The 17,865-nt window shown below is 33.1% G+C and overlaps 1 protein-coding gene across 1 annotated transcript in view; it reads right to left on the reverse strand.

Moving 5' to 3' along the window:
* Window positions 1-428: 428 nt before the first annotated feature.
* Window positions 429-17,865, reverse strand: part of LOC145260165 (uncharacterized) — a 109,260-nt gene continuing 91,823 nt past the window's right edge. Inside the window, exon 3 of the mRNA XM_080118007.1 lies at window positions 429-6,119. Coding sequence (XP_079974133.1) covers window positions 5,376-6,119 — 744 coding nt within the window. The 3' untranslated portion in view covers window positions 429-5,375. The remainder of the gene's footprint in view (window positions 6,120-17,865) is intronic.

The raw sequence follows: 17,865 nt of genomic DNA on the forward strand, positions 1-17,865 counted from the left end.
CAGTTAAGATATTATTTTTCCTGAATAAAAATTGTTTGAATTTTGCATATTTTTTAAATTTGCCAATGTCTTAGTCAGATTGTGTAAATATTACAGAAATATATCTTCAAGAATAAACAATCTAAGTTAAAAATCCTTCCGTGACTTTGACTCAATTACACGCGCTTTCTTGACACACTGTATTAAATTATAATACTACACTGCATTCTTCAGGACAATTTATAGTTGGCATACATCGCTGAAGTATTTAATGGATTTCGCAAATACTCAGAAAAAAATAGCATAAAATATTACAGCATCGAAATTCATAAATATCATTGATTTTATGAGTGTCGTGTATTATATGATCTCTCTATGCATATCATCATAAATGTTTGAGATAGTCTTTCTTTGGACAACTTTTTAAATGCAAGACTAACACAAATCAATTGTGATTTTGATAGAAATTTATTTATCCAGAAAATAAATGTACATTTCGAGTAAGATTTGATAAAAATATTAATATATGAAAAATAAAAGCTTCTGAAACATCAATTTATTGATTTTGTGGGCAAAAATCAAAAAAACAATAATTTCAGTATTTTCTATACAGGAAAAGAAATCAGGTATTTCCAAAAATATAGTTTTCAGAAAATGAGAAAGAAAATAAAACAAATATTCAAATACGTCAAAAGTTGTGTTTCGAAATGGCTTGCAATGTTGACAAAGTTCATTTAAATGAATCCATTTTTGTGATGCAGTATCAGTTATTTGAATTAAATCTCCTATCAAAGTAATTTTTTCAGAAATATAAGCGTTTTTCATGATAAAATTACTTTTTATGAAGAATTTAATACCTTTATTTACACATTCTTTCTTGCTTATATATACATAGTTAAATAAAACGAGGAATTGAACATAAGAGACCTTACGGCAGTAACGATTAGGTTAACTAGTGCGGATTTTGACAAGGCTCACACTGGGTGCATGAGAATACAGATCTGCAAAAGAGAATCATTTCAGTTGAATGAAAGTTGAGTGACATAAAGTTGGGGCAGGGGGCAACAAGTAAAACGATTAACAAAAACGATTTCACAAAACGAATGATAGCGTATGGCGTGTTTTTAAGTAGAGATAGACAAAAATGTTCAAATCAGTTTTCTCGTGGAAGCCGAGCGAATGAGACCGCCAATGTAGAAACCTGATAACCTCAGTAAATGTTAGCGATGTCTTTGTTAGCGTACGTCACTCATGTCAGTTAAGTAAATATTATGCATTATTCTGTCTCCTGTATCAATTCTCTTTAAATAAAACCATTTATGAAAATGCTCAGCTAATTCCTAATTGTGCCGCCTTATAAATAAAATTAATAAATAAGAAGATCATTGTATAGTATCCACTTCATGAGAAAACAAAACGGTGTACTGTACAGCAAACACTAGAAAACGAAACAGCAACGATGAGAAGACGTGATTTTAACAGAAGTGGAAAACAAACACGTACGTATAAAGATTCTACTTTGTTATTGAAAACATTGCATATGCAAGTAAGAAATAACAGTGACCGGCTTCAACATTTGTGTAAATTAAATATAACAAATAAACATATTTTTTTTCATTTTATATATTAAAAGGGTGCAAATAAGAATGAAAACTAAGAACGATTCTAAATAAATTTAAATAACTGTCAGTTTTGTTTTGGTAATATAAACCATTATTCTAGAACTAAGTATTATTCTAAATGCGAAACTAACTTTACAATAGATTTACAGTAAAAATATGAAATTATAGAAAAAACTGAGACTCATTTTTTATTATTCCCTTAAAAATTAAGGAGAATCATATATTAATAAAAAACCTTTCAGTGGTTTATCATATTTATGAAATTTAAGTAATTAATTGCTATTATGGATTTTCTTACCGCATATATATATATATATATATGTGTGTGTGTGTGTGTGTGTGTGTGTGGAAATTGTATAAAAGAATTACACCTAAAAAACGACTTCAATCTATTTCAAAACGTTTTTAAAACGTTTTGAAATAGATTGAAGTCGTTTTTTTAGGTGTAATTCTTTAAAATAGTTACAGAAATTTTAGGTATAATTCTTTAAAATAGTTACAGAAATTAAGTATACAAATAAGTGCGTTTACATATTACTTTCATAATAAATATACTGTATTTTAAAACACCATATTTTATTATAAACTTTTTATTCATATATATTGATACGTTCTCGGCAACCAGTCTGAGAGAGTATCCGATAAAAAAATCATTTCGAGCAGTGTCACGTTTTATATATATATATATATATATATATATATATGTGTGTGTGTGTGTGTGTGTGTGTGTGTGTGTTAGTGTATGAGAGAGAGAGGGTTGGTGTAATGCGACAATAGTAGTGATAAATAACAGTTCAATAGTATTTTAAAGTAATGAAACTTTGTAATTTTAAGCCGTCATATAAAAGCTGAAGTTAATTTTAATGGCGTTTATTTAAAAGAAACAATTGTACTCATGTTTTCTGAGTCACGTAGAAACAAGTATCGTTAGTAAAGCGAAAAAAACTAAGAAATTCCCATTAGCAAAACACAATACGACAAGACTGCTTATCTACAGACTACATGATAGTCTTCAATCTTCAAATCCACAAAAATTATCGACATGTATTCTTAAATAATCAAGTTTTCTGTTTTCACCATGAACACCGCTTATCAAAACACCAAAACCACTTGAGAATAAATTTAATTGAGATTCAGGTAAACTGTGAGACAACACTGATGATCGGTAATGGTGAAATTTGTGTATGGTTTGGTTTAATTATTTATAAAGACGGTTCAACAAGAACTTATTTGCATTAGATATGCAAACGACCATGTTATAGTCAGCTGAGAAGCAGTTCCGCGGTATTGTGTTCCGCAGATGGGCAATTATAGGAAAGAAACTTTTCTCGTTAAATTATTATTTTGATTTAGGTACTGGTGGAAAGTAGGGGAAATTATTGACAGTTGTTGTAGGTACATTAACATTTGTTGCGAATGTTTTGCAGAGAGGGATAGACTGAACGTTAGGCGAACACCTGCCATGGAAATAACGATACAGTAGAGATTGAATTCTAACTCATTGTTTCAAATCCTCTCGTTGCATTGTTCATCATTCAACTGGCAACATTATTCATTATCCTCGAACGGCTTTTTGCCTTGACAGTTAAAATATATTTAAATTTTACGTGCATATACGTGGGTTCTAAAGGAATGTCAGTAACTATAAATAAATGGATATTAAGAGGGAGTGATCGCTAGCATTTTTATTATTTTCGTAAACGGAATTTCGGTTTCCTTGAAAACATGTCAGCCATTTTAATATAGTATTGTTACAATTAATGATTACTTTGTGAATCTTCGAATTATGAATGGAATTTATATCATTAAAAACTTGTGTTATTTTGGGTTCTTCGGACTTCCGTTCTAATCTTTAGTGTTATTTTCGCAATGTTCCTGTCGATGTAACCTTCGACCTTCTTCGGGTGTAACAGGTATAACTCTGTAGTCTTTTTGTCGAAATAGGAAATCAGCACTGCATCTCGAAAGAAAATATTTAATTAACGGAGTCATTTGCTTTCTTTCAGTCAGCCAGATATTATTAGCGACTGTATTTTAAGTGTTGCTGAACTGTAGCTTGAATCTTCCGCCTTGAAAAAAAATTATCTTACAACTGAATATTTTTTATCAAGTAGATTATTTATCAAAATTCCATGCAGATCTCCGGGTCGACGGAAAGATTCTGGAGTTCGACCAGATACACCTGAAGAGGGTCGGAGATTACATCAACCGAAACGTTGTGAAAAGAAAAATTCAAGGTGAAAATATTAATTCAAAGAATCGAAATACGAATAATCAATCCTCATCTAAAAATTTTACATCATTAAAAATAATTGTCGAGTTCAAAAGAAATCATTTCTGACGTTAAAATTCTTAGTTAATCCTCGTATATTAGAAGATTGAAAACTTGAAAATCTATTTACATCCAATCATTTGATAATGATAAAAGCAATATTACCATAAGTTAGAGTTTTATAACAATTTGGTTCAATTAATAATTTAATGACGAAATGGTAGCTTAGTAAGTACATTAAATATTCAAAATTCTATCAAGATAAATTTGTAATAAAAAAACAGCGTAGTTAAAAAAGCGAAACGGAAATAAAAATAAAACATACCGAAAGCGAAACATTAAAAAAGACTTAACACTTGCCAGGTATGATTAGTACATTACATACTTGTTTGTACGGCATGCATGTCATATACAGATTTTAGTTATTTACGTATGTACAGGTTTATGTATATATATAACATTTGAACTTAAAAAAGGACATAGTAAATTAAATGAATAGTATATGGAATTAGTATATAATATATGGTTTGACTTAAAGACCAAAATATATAGGTGTTCCAAACATACGTTTGTATAATTATTTAAACTTGCTAGTTTCCATATATCCAATCTATATTCTAACCATTTGATATATAACACGTAAGGCTACTTTTACCCATACATTTCACATACACAAATAGCTCAATATCTGTTCAAGTAGTATTCAGTTATAAATATTATTATTATACATTATAAAAGATGATTGTACAGTTTTAGTCCAATAAACTCATAAGTGTGTAAATAACATTTTTATGTATATTTTAATACAAAATCAAAGTAAAAATTCAGTTTTTGGGTTTGTTTGGATTTGCATTTAAAATGTATAAAAAAGATGTAGGCCTTCATTGGTTCACTTTTCAGATATAGTTTTCATGAAAATGCAACGAAGTGTTTAGATAAGCTTAGTTTTTTCCTCATAATATTCATATCTGTGTGCGTGTTTATATGTGTATATGCGTATATTATATGCATGTGTATTTATATGCATCAGCGTATGTGTGTATTTGCGTTTTTATTCACGTGTATGCTTATATGGATATAGTTAAAATGTACGCATATGCATGCAACTCTGTAGCAAGAGAGGATAAAAAGGAAGAAAGATGTTTAGCTTTAATGATTCATCTGATAAAAACGTTACTTTTGGCAGTAGAAAACAATTTTTCCATCAACCCGTTTAGAAAACTCCGGGTATTTTTCCGTTGATGCTGGATAACGTCCCACAGTTATTCTTAAATTATTCTATCATTTGTTTTGTTTTTTCTTTTCGAATGCAAATACAGTTCATATCGCTACATCCTCGGTACTTACACATTCTGGAAAGATCGTAAGCATATATATATATATATATATATATATATAACATTGTAGCGATGATCCCGGGATAACGAACAAATGAGTAGATTTACGCTCCCAGCATGCCGCGTCGCGATTTCAGTTTGTAACTCGGCCACCTTTTATATATTTCAATCGTTAATTAGTTCGAATGAATCAAGTTTTGATTTCTTTATAGCTAATTTGGTTTCTTCCGATTGTGCTGGAAAAATTCTCCGGAAAAGAGCGTGTAGTGCCTTTCTGACATCGTTATCAAAGAACCAAAGCAATGGAACAATTCCGGCACTCGTGACGCTCAGATAAGCAAAGACGTCCAACGTAATCCAAAAACTCTCTTCGTACCCAAAGTAACCGTTGTCCATTATATACTGATGGAAGCACTTCAAAACAAACATGGTGGCCGTAAACACCAGATTCACAGCAATGCCGGCGATTAAAGAGCTCCGTATTGACCGGCGATCTACACTGGTCAGTAAGCGGTAGGATTGCAGCCAGCGAGATTTTAACAAAAAGTAGATAACAATAAACGTGCTGACCACTGTGGAGAGGCAGACGAGGAATGTGAATAGATGAAATGCGCGGTTGGCCTGTGGTATCAGCGCTGACTTGCAGATAGGATGGGGTGTAGTTAATGTGATTTCAGTCACAGCATCTGGGTAGCCGTTAGTCATCGACGTGACGGCCACTGAGGTGATTGATGGAGTCGTACTGTTGGAGGCAAAACCAACAAAGTATATTGGCAAAGTGACCAGGATCGTTGTCACCCAGGGAAAGGCAAGCAAAATTCCGCAGCCGACAGAGTTGACACGTTGGAGGTATCGGTAGGGACTTATAGCCTGTAGCACTCGATCGACACCAAGCACAAACATGTGGAACTGGAAAGAAAAGAAAGAAAATTAAATGATTTAAACTGAATAAGAAAGGACATAACTTAATTCGATTAAAGTTAAGACTGAACTAATAATAATCAAGTTAAAATAAAAGACAAAAATATGAAAGATTAAATACAGATGTAAAGCTTAATATATCAATAGAATATCTAAATATTTTGTTGCTTCTTTGTTTGAACATGTTTTTATCTTAAACTCTTTCTTTTTTTGTATAATAAAGGGTGTCTTTTTAAGTTTTTTATCGTTGAATATAGCGTGCAACTACATATGCGTCGACACAATTTATAATAGCTACTAGGTCCTTGCCGATTACAGAGGCAAGTATTTTATTAAAGTATTTCATTAAAGAGGCTAAATGAGCATTTATTAACGTAATGATAGATTGATTATGGATACGTATATAAACTTACAAAACTAATTCCTAATTCTGTCACAAAAGATAGAGTTTACATAGATATTGATTAGGTTATTTTTCACGTTAATCCCTTCTGGATTATTGTATGACGAATCTACACGAATATCTTGTCTACAAATGATTTGTATGTTACTTAGTTCTTTAAGTTTGTATGCGTATGTTTTATTAATCCGTTTGTATACAAACAATTCTATTTGTACTAGGAATTAAGGGGCAATTTTCTATTCTCTAAAGCTTTCAAATTGGGAACTCAATACCGGATCCAGTTTACTGTTAATGAAGACGATTTAGTGATGTTAACTGCGCAATCTTCATTCGTAAAACTTGACACCGTATTGCTTATGTTCAGTAGTAAATGGAAATTCAAGGCAACAGGACGTAACTCGATGTGGCAGAGTGAACAACGAAAAACAGTCGGAAAACTAATGCACCTAAAATAAGATATGGACCTAAAGATATACGAAATATACATATATCGTTTAGAGTATGGAAGAATTGCAAAAACAATTTTTTTTTATTCAATTTTCACCCCAAACAAGGCACAGTGCCACTTTGAAGCAGGGGGCTACTATTAGGGAATTAATTAGCGGGGTCATTATGAAGGGAGAAGAGTAGAAAGATGTTTGTTAACATTACACTTGAACTTCTGCATATCATTGCAGTTGGGAAAGCAAAATCCCGGAAGGGAGTTCCAAAGACCCGCAGTTCTGGGGAAAAAACTATTGGAGTAAAAGGCTTTCTTGCACCTAGGGATCTCTACTGTAAAGGGATGAGACTTAGTAGCTTGTCGGGTTTGTCGGGGGTTGTTACGTCGGGGAGGTACAAGTGTTTGCAGTTCGTCAGAGCATTCACCATTAAAGTATTTGTAGAATAGGCAGAGGGATGCAACATCTCGTCGATGGGACAGAGGTTGAAGCCTAGATGACAGTTCAGGACCTATCAGGTTGGCGACTTTTTTTGAACCCTGTCCAGGAGCGAGAGACAAGCAGCAGATGCACCAGCCCAGATGTGACAACAGTACTCCATACATGGGCGAATGGTTGCCTTATAGAGGTATAGGATACTGGCAGGCGTAAGTAGTTTTCTAGCACGGTAGAGGGAGCCAACCTTCCTCGCAGCAGCCTTGGCAATGCTCTCAATGTATCTATTCCAGTTCATATTCCCTGTAAACGTTAGGCCGAGGAGTTTAAAAGAAGTACTTTCAGGCAATGTGTTCTTGGCCATTGCTATTGGTGGTAGAGAAGGTTTCTTGTAGTTATTGAAGGAAACAAGCTTAGTCTTAGCAGTATTGAATGTGACCAACCATTTTTGTCCCCATTCCACTACGGATTGGAGGTCGTCCTCTAGTGTTTCTGCCATTTCCTTGGATATGTGTATCCACGGACATTTGTCTCATTCTATGTATAAAAAAGTACTGGTACTATTACGAAATTGTTTTTTCTGCAATCTGAAGGAGTTGAGCCCAAGGTCGATTTTTTTATGTCGGAAAATCCAGCTCTGGGACATTTTTTTAATACTGCAAAAGGATGTCTGTTCAGCATAAATATAGGTGTATTAGTTTTTAGTCAAAAGCCGTGATTAGGCTTCCATCAAGAGGAGTATGGCGAACAACATTAGAGTTCATATGTTTGATGTTCCATACATACATATATACATTATATACAGTGATGATCTTATTTATTGGCACGGTAAAATAAAAGTTAAATTTTGTCTAATAAATTCTAAAAAAGGGATTAAATTAAAGAAAATAACAAAGTATATTATGTATTTTTAACTGGCATTTCCGATGCAGCAATCGGATTTTAGAAAAAATAAATAAAGGAACAACAAACATAATTGCAAAAAACCCTTGTTCAAAAGTATTGGCACGATTTATTTAATAATCAATTGTATAGCCTTTGGCCTTGATTACCTTCCTCGGTCGCTTTTCATAGTTTACAACCAAGTTGTTGCACTCTTCAGTAGTAATTTTAGCCCACTCTTCCTGACAATAATCCTCCAATTGAATAAGATTCTTAGGCTTCCTTTGCATTACCCTCAATTTTAATGTTCTCCATAAATTATCAATTGGATTAAGGTCTGGGCTTTGTGATGGCCACTCCAAAACATTAATATGATTGTCCTCAAGCCATTTCTTAGTCAGTTTAGCCGAATGCTTTGGGTCATTATCTTGCATGAACCACCAACGACGACCAAGTGAGAGCTCTTTAGCAGAGTCTTTCAGGTTTTCATCCAATATTTTAACATAATCTTCCTTTTTTATGCTACCTGTGACCTTAACAAGTCGCCCTGGTCCAGAGGCAGCAAAGGATCCCCAAAACATCAAACTGCCTCCACCGTGCTTCACTGTGGGTATGGTGTTCTTAGGCAGGAAAGCTTCGCCAGATTTTCTGTAAATATAAGACACTTTATTATGGCCAAATAACTCTATTTTCGTTTCGTCAGTCCATAGAACACGTTTCCAGAATGCAACATCTTTATCAATATGACGTTTTGCAAAGGCTAGCCTTGCTTTCAGGTGCATAGGCTTCAATAAGGGAGTCTTTCTCGGACGACATTCTTTTAAACCAGCTCTCTTCAAAACTCTACCAACTGTATGTCGAGATACATTCACTCCAGAGGTGCTCTGTTCATCAACAATCTCCCCAACAGAGATCCTTGGGTTTTGTTTTACTTGTCGAACAATTTTCCGTTCATCTCTTGGGGAAAGAATCCTTTTTCTCCCTCTACCCTCTAAACTCATAACGTGGCCTTGCGATTTGAACTTGTTTATTATGGCTCTAACAGTGGATTTGGGAAGGTTTAGCTTCTTTGAAATCTTATCATAGCCCTCCCCATTGGTATGGTATGCTACAACAAGCTTCCTGACGTCTTCGCTGTGTTCCTTAGTTTTAACCATGGCGATTGAAAATTATAATTTAGTCACTTATAATAGTTTAAATAAATCGCTATCTAAAAATTATCTGAAAAAAATTATTCACTGAATTAGCGTTAAACAAGCATAATATGGCTATAAAAAAGTTCAGAAAGCACGTAAACCGGAAATTGATTGATATTATACTGATACTAAAAGAAAAACAAAGCCGTGTCGATAATTTTGAACAAGGGTCTTTTGCAATTATGTTTGTTGTTCCTTTGTTATTTATTTTTTCTAAAATCCGATTACTGCATCGGAAAGGCCAGTTAAAAATACATAATATACTTTGTTATTTTCTTTAATTTAATCCCTTTTTTAGAATTTATTAGACAAAATTTAACTTTTATTTTACCGTGCCAATAAATATGATCATCACTGTATATATATATATATATATATATATATATATATATATATATATATATATATATATATATGCTCAGGTGTTTTAGAGACCGTAATTTTAATTTACCCCAAACAATTGCCGAAGTGAGTATTAGCTGTTCTCTTGTCGCAAAATTGTATTTTTGGAGGACTTTAAGATGAGAACAAGATGTAAACAACCTTTAATTTCATTATCAAATAATTCGACTTGTACTTAAATAATTTCTCTTCCAGAGGGGAGATAAAAAAAAAATTGCTTTTAGTAGTGCGCAAGCGATCTTTGTAATTTATTTCCTAAATACAGCCATAATATATAGTGCTTAATATCCTAGATAGAGCAAAAGGAGAGGTAATTACTCACAAAATAAGATATTTCTCTTTTGAAATAGGGAACCTTCACACATATGTTCGTACATACGTTATCCACTATCACATTTATGTTTATACGTACGTTATCACCTTTCACACGTGTTTGTATGTACGCTTTCATTTGTACGTACGTTATCACCTTTCAAATACACTTATGTCTGTACGTACATAACCACCTTTCAAAGATTTGCTTGTACTAAATTGCATATTCGTTTGAAAATAACTTATTTATCACTCTTCGATTTTTGTTTATTTTATGATTAGTTTCGTTTTACTATTACAGTTTACATTGTGCATAATTGTATAATGTTTTTAAACTTTCGAAATCACAACTATATATTGAGTTAATCAATAGGATTGTTTTATTTAATAATAAATACAAAATCTGCGTGCATTAAAGTGTCATATTTTAGCGCATTTTACGGCCGGGCAACGCTAGGCGGCCTGCTAGTATTTTCGAGAATCAAACTCATGGAATGAATTTGGATCAGCATTAGAATATGGACCATAGGCATAAGATTAGTATCGTTACATCCTTTTTTAAAAATCTTTTTAAGGGGACATAAATAGTACAGAACTCTTCTATTCGGGGTGGGGCGGTAATTTCTACCTATCCCGAGATTATATATATATATATATATATATATATGACTAACAAGTATACTTTAATAAAACTAATGAGAATTCTATTTCAATGGAAAATGGATAATTTTTTAATTCTTCATTTTCTAATTTATCTATTGCAACTCGTTTATGCTTTTATCGAGATAAATCTTGAAATCAACCTAGAATTTTGCGAGCCTATAATAAACGGACAGCTTGCTCATTTATTTATTAGGACTTTATATTTAAGTCATTCTGTAGCTAGTACGTGTGAAGGTCGCCTAATACATAAACATGAGCACCTAATAGCATATTGTTGCGTTCAAATCATCCCCACTTCAGTTGGCGTTTTACTTATCTTATTTAATGTTTATTTCAACATTCGTCAAAGTGAATAATTATATCACCGACATTGAACAATCATTGCTTGTTAAGTGCCTAAAACCGTATCGAAAAATCAAACGTTATCTTTTAAGAACTGTTCAATTTATTCAAACTTTGTTAAATGTTATCGCTTCGCTCTGCTTTCTTGCTATTTATTCATGTATTCGTCCAATGATATTCACGGCTGGCAACGGCCGGAAAATAACAAGTGATAGTTTCGCTTATCAATAATCATTATGTATTTAATCGCAACTCGTGTCCGTTAAATTGAAATTCAGTTTCTAAAACGGATAACGTTATGAAGTAAGGATCAATACATGTAAAACAAAACATCGCTCTTGTGCATAGATTGAAAGGGATCGGTTAGCTTTGATCGTTATCGGCTCGTCTCGTTTTGCTGTACCAGGCTGTATTGTTTGCGTAGCTAGCTGCTTATTCGCGCTTGTATCAGATGATGTTGTCAGCCATTTTGAGATTGATTGTCCGTTTTATTACGTTATCAGTTAATCAAAATGCAAAATGTAGGGCAGCGCGTGCGTAGAATAGCTTGAAGAACTAGAAACGCATGTTTAGAGGAGGCTGATAAGAATCACCTAAGATATGAATAGTATGAATGTCTGAATCTAATAAGAAATTGTAACATCTTTGTTAGCAACAACGCCGTTTTGCCAGTTTTATTTCCTTTGGTAGCATTATTTTTAAGGCGAACAGTCTATAATGGTAAACAACCTAATTTATTATCGCATTGCGAGAAACAAAAACTTTATTAAAATCCCATTTTCTCATTTATAAGAAAGGCATAACTTATGAAGGCTTGAATACTATTCGAGGATAAGAGATAATGAGCAAGGTAACAGCGTAATTATAGTGGGAAAAATTGGGTAGAATTTGATTATTTAAGAGGGAAGCTAAGTAAGAACTGTTTTTAGATTAGACTTGAAAGCGAAAATGTTTTCAAATGGAAAGAAGCCCCGCGGTATAGAATTCAACGGACGGGCAGTTCTAGGAAAGAAACTTTGATCAGGGTATGTGCGTTTAGATTTAGGCACATATAGATATTATGTAGGGGTTTGAAATTGATGCCATTGTTATTTTACTCATCTTCTACTAACTTGTTCTGTATCGCTTAACTTCAATGGTCTAGTGAGAACAAGTATGACAATATAATGATGTTGTATATATTTTATAGATGCATTAAATTAAAATAACTGATACGCACATTTTGACTTCAACGGTATTTGTAACGTTTCGTTAAATTAAACAACTTTTTGCAGCATAATCCAAAGTCTTTTCCGAAATGAAATAGATAAATACAAAAATACTTTTTTTAAATAAGTTTAAAAAAATATTACTATTGCTACTACGACTACTACGACTACCCGAAAAAAAAAAGTTTTAAAAATTACAACAACGACAATAACAATGATAAAACTCGGAAATCCGGATAAGATGTCTCAATATTATGAATTGACTGACCTGCGCATGGCGCTCCCAAATGGTTACCTATCTTGTCTGTTATTTTGAATTCATCAAAACGTTTAAAATGTAACAGGGTCATTCTTGCAAAAATACCCTCCTAATTTCGGAATAATTTGGGTTTCTTGCGTGTCATCTTTGGCGCTCTCATTTGAGAGAATGGGTCGATGAGACCCAAGGAATTTTCTGCCCGTTAGACTGTAAATTGCCTTTTAATGGTTCCGTTATGACAACAACTGCCTAAATCTGGAATTCGCTCGGAATTTCGAATAGAACTATTTATTTAATCATCTTGTGTAGTACGTTCTCGTTCTCCTTTGCATAGTGAATATAATATTTAATAAAATTCATTTATAAGTTTAACTCTTCTCGTGGTTGAAGATTCAATCCTCAGTGCGAATGACACTAAAAATACCATTTCCAATGGCATAGCGCTGCTACATAATTATAGGTGCCGAAACTACGGCATGCTACCCACGTGGATTAAATAAATGGATCGGTTTAAAATTACGTGCGAATTCCAGAGTTCAAGAGAAATAATTTTTATAATTCGACAAAGTACAATTGATATAGGTCGAATGTTATATCGATTGAAAATCAATGCGAATAAGCTAAAGTTGAGAAGAGTTGTTCGAATAATCAATAAATACGAATTATTAATTCTCATCTAAAATATTCAGAAACAAAAATAAGTTTAGTGTTTCAAAGGCGAATATTAATTTCGTTAGTTCTTTCCTTTTCTAGGGCATCGTCCATATATATATATATATATATATATATATATATATATATATCTACTTTTATATATTTTAATTGTTATGGTTTGAAAGTATGAAAGCTCAGTGTAATTAAGTATTTTTTATTTGTGAACATTTGTTTTTTACGGATACGGATTGCCTCTGGTACGAAAGCATCGCTGAAGCGGTAAATATAAAAACGACAATAAAAGTCGCCCAAAAACATTTCATTAGACACACTTTATTAGTTAACTGCAGCAAATTACACGCATTTAAAGCAACCAGTATGATTTTAATAAAATAAATGTGTGAAAATCGAGATTACAACGTTGAAATCATTGTTTTAAAATCGTTTCAGTTGCTTTAATCATTGGAACAATAATCTATTTAGTGTTTGTCAGTTAATAATTTAATATGCTTAAAGAAACAATACGTTATCTATAATATAAATCTCAGCTGGATGTTTAAATGCATGCATGAATGTATGTATGTATTTATGTATGCCTCGCAAAAATTTCAAAAGAGGCGACGGATTTTCACGAGATCGATATCATTTTGAAGCTCGACCCTCGGACGACAAATATCGAAAATTGGCCAAAAACTAATTCCTCCACCCTCAACTGGGCACTTTTCTACAGTTAGGGGGTCGATTTTTTCGCCGATATTTTCGCCTGTTTTCGATTGTCTAGCCTTAATTTAAACCTACGTCATTTCAGGTTTGGCGATGGCCTCAATAGCTAACGCGTCATTTTTTTTCACTTTCTTTTCCTCCTTCGCGGTACGGGTTCGAGCCTGCCTGCCTACTACCACCTTTCTTCGCTCGCAATTCACCCCTTTTTTTTGCTCAACCAACACCCTTACACCCTTACACACACACACACACACACTTACTTTTCCACCTTTGCGTCAGGAGTTCGAGCCTGCCTGCCTACTACAACTTTATTTTTGCTCAACAGACCGCTAAAGACTAGGGCAACGCCGGGCACCAAGGCTAGTCAGAAATATAAGAAAGCCAAAAACAATATTTTTTCTTTAAAACAAATTAACTTTAGGAAATAAATTAGCAAGCTTTCAACAATCTAAGATGTTTTTCAATTAAAAATAAATTGAAATCTTTTTTCTGTCGGAAATTTAAAAAAAAAAAAAAAACTAGCGAAAACACCACTATGTTAAAAACGGAATTGTACACATCTTATGAAGTCTTCCTTCAGCTAGTTTTAACATAATTTTGATAATCTGTTTCGTATGAATTAAGTACGATTTAAATATAAAAATGTATTCAGTAAACATATCGCAATGACGATTTTATAACAATACAACCATAACCATTCACATGAATGAGGCATTTTAATGTCATGTCCGCGGATTTAATAATCATGTTCATGTTGTCAATCAAGTCTAACATTTATATTTACGTTTGTTTTTATTAAAATTTAATTCAAGTTTCTTGTCCAAATTTCGATGTATATGTTCCTTCAAAAGAATAACTTCATTAAATTAAACGTTTTTTTTTTAATAAATACATTTGATAGCTGTTGATTTTTTATGATTACGTTTGTTTCGTAATTATTTTTAAATATTGTTTTGAATTCTATTATTTTTCTCATTTTAAACCCTTTCAGCGTGACAATTTTTTTTTAACGTAATATAGAAAATGGGGATCTGTAATCAGAGTAGGGTTTATTTATAATTGCATATAAATGTTATATATCAGTATTTATTTTACACACTAGAATCTCTAGTAAAAGAAATCTTACGTAACCGGTTACAATTCTGTTAATATAGTACAGATGGAAGGTTTAAATACAACTTAAGCTTAATTTGCACAACTATTATTAACAGTTCATAGTTATGTGTACTCTAAAAATTTTGTTATGTTATACATATTAATATATATACGAGGCACCTTCAATAAGTTTCCAAACATTTTTGTACAGGTATTAAAAATTGTTGTAGACTCTTGAAATTTTAGTATGAGATTAATATACATCTTCCGAAATAACTGACCAATTTTTATGACTTCATGTTATAATAAACAGCTACGGCAAGAATTGGAATACCCCTTAGTAAAGCCCGATTGTCACAGCTGACGAATTTCAAAACTTCAATTTGGACATAAAGACAATTCAGAAGAAAGATATGCAATAAAATTCTGTTTTAAACTTGGAATGTTTCAGACTGCTTTTGGACCGTTTGCATGAATCGAGCATCAGCTTTTGAGTTGCACAAAAAATTCAAGCAAGGCAAGGAGTCTGAGGTGTGGGAGGAGTAAGAAAATTAGAACATCAGAGTTGATTGGCCAAATAAATAATTTCATGGATAAGGACCGTCTTATGTGTATAGACACTAAGTACACAATTTAATCTCATTGTTGGAACTGTATATCTGTATATCTATAATTTATTTAAGATTTAACAATGAGGAGCATATTTTTATAACGACTAGTTGAAGCTTGGGTTCTGAAGTCGACGGAGGGACGCGACATAGCATGTGTTTGATTTCAACTGGTTTTATAAAAATATCCTCCTCATTGTTAAATCTTAAATAAATTATATTTTTTATAAAAATGCATTTGTTCGCTATTTTTGTACAAGCGTTCGATTTCAGCATGCCATTAATGCCGACGATGGGAAGATGCCAGTGACGACGCAATGAAGAAGCGACCCATGCCAACTAGTTATAGCCGACGACATATCGACCCGTTTTTGTTGATGTTTCCAACATGTGCTGATCGTTAGATATCGTATTTATTTACCCGGGGAGCTGGTTGCGTTCCCAGGACGTTCCTCAACTAAGTAACTTTCCCCGGGGAAGCGATAGTATCATATACCCAATTCTTCGCGAAAGACGTGCAAAGTTGGACCCAATACACCAGTCCATCTTTGTTACAAACTATTAAACCAAGAGAGGGGTCAAGGCAGTTCCTCATTCTCCCTATAGTCCATGCCTTTCTCCCTGTGGATTTTGGTGATTCCCTAATCTCAAGGAAAACCTTAGAGGCTATCCTTATGAGATACTTGAGGAGATGGAAAACGCTGTGACGAAGATCATTGGAATGCTCACAAGAGGACTCCCATGGAGCCTTTCAGATGTTGGAACGGTACAACACACGCATTGCAACTGGAGAAGATTACTTCGAACGTGACTCTAGTTTCAATAAAAGCGCTTATACGAAAAAGTCTGAAAACTTATTCAAGTCACCTCATAAATATATTTCGATTTTACGTTTTCTCAGAAAACTACTGAGCCGATATGGCTTAAATTTTATATGTTATAAGGTGCATCGAAGTAAGTATTATGATTTCCGTTTGATACGAATTTAAATATTAATCTATTAATACTTAAATTATATTTTTCTCGAAAAAATAATTAGGCCGCTCCGACGGGAATTTTACTATTTATCTTTGTTATTATAAGGTGCAGCAAACTACGTATTATCGTATCCGTTCAATGCACAATTAGAGATGTCTATTCAATACAAAAATGAGCACACATGCTACTATATATTTGACAGAAAGCACTAATTCTACGTCAACAATCTCTTGTTTTTAATGAACTAAAAGTCTAATAAATAGGAGTTTGATACAATTTGGAAAACATTTCGTAAGGTTCATTTGAAAATATTAAAAAAAAAATGCTTTAAAACTTTTCTAAACATCCATGATTTTCTAATATTATTTTCATGGCAGGTGCTCGATTGTGTTGCATCTATGATCCGCCCTGTAAAACATTACAACAATAAAAATTCAGTGATTTCCCTTTTCCTTTCAGCCTAAAAGTAAACGAAACATCCGCGAGGAAAGTTTCCTAATGCTAGACCTACTCGTATGTGGAACACGATACCGAGTAGCTGCTTCCGGTTGATTATATATAGGTTGTTCTCGACACGAATTTAAGTTCTGCTTAAATAAACAAATCCAGTTAAATTTTTACCCTTACAAATCATCACAATGCTTCAATAGACACTTGACACCCAGTAACTTATCCTCTACTAGCTTTGGACCTTCATAAGTAGTGAATCTAAAATCCATTCTCAACCTCAGATTTTTTTTTATATTGTGGGTAAAGCATTTTGTGCGGAAAATGTCTTTCCAATAAATTTAATTTTGAAAGGTGCGATTCTTCGTCTCAAATCTTCACGGCCAACGCCCTACACGGGTAAACTAGCATAGTATATAATCTCACATGGCGACCTGTTTGCGCCAAAGATAAATAATTGGCAAAAAACGATATTGCAAATAAAACACCCTACCTGTTAGTGGTTGGAGAAAGTGACTACCCGCTAAGTCGAACCTGTCATCGAAACAACGAGTGTTCAAAGTAAGTGGAATTTTGTAACGATTAAATCGTCGCTATTTTTGATGAGGAGTGATTAAGCTTTTGGGTATGGCTTTTTTTTTCACTTTTTACTTTGCCCGTTTTTCAGGAGAACCATGACGCACTCAA

Source organism: Euprymna scolopes, chromosome 3, assembly GCF_053919585.1.
Source record: "Euprymna scolopes isolate OS-2025 chromosome 3, ASM5391958v1, whole genome shotgun sequence".
Lineage (NCBI taxonomy): Eukaryota > Metazoa > Mollusca > Cephalopoda > Sepiida > Sepiolidae > Euprymna > Euprymna scolopes.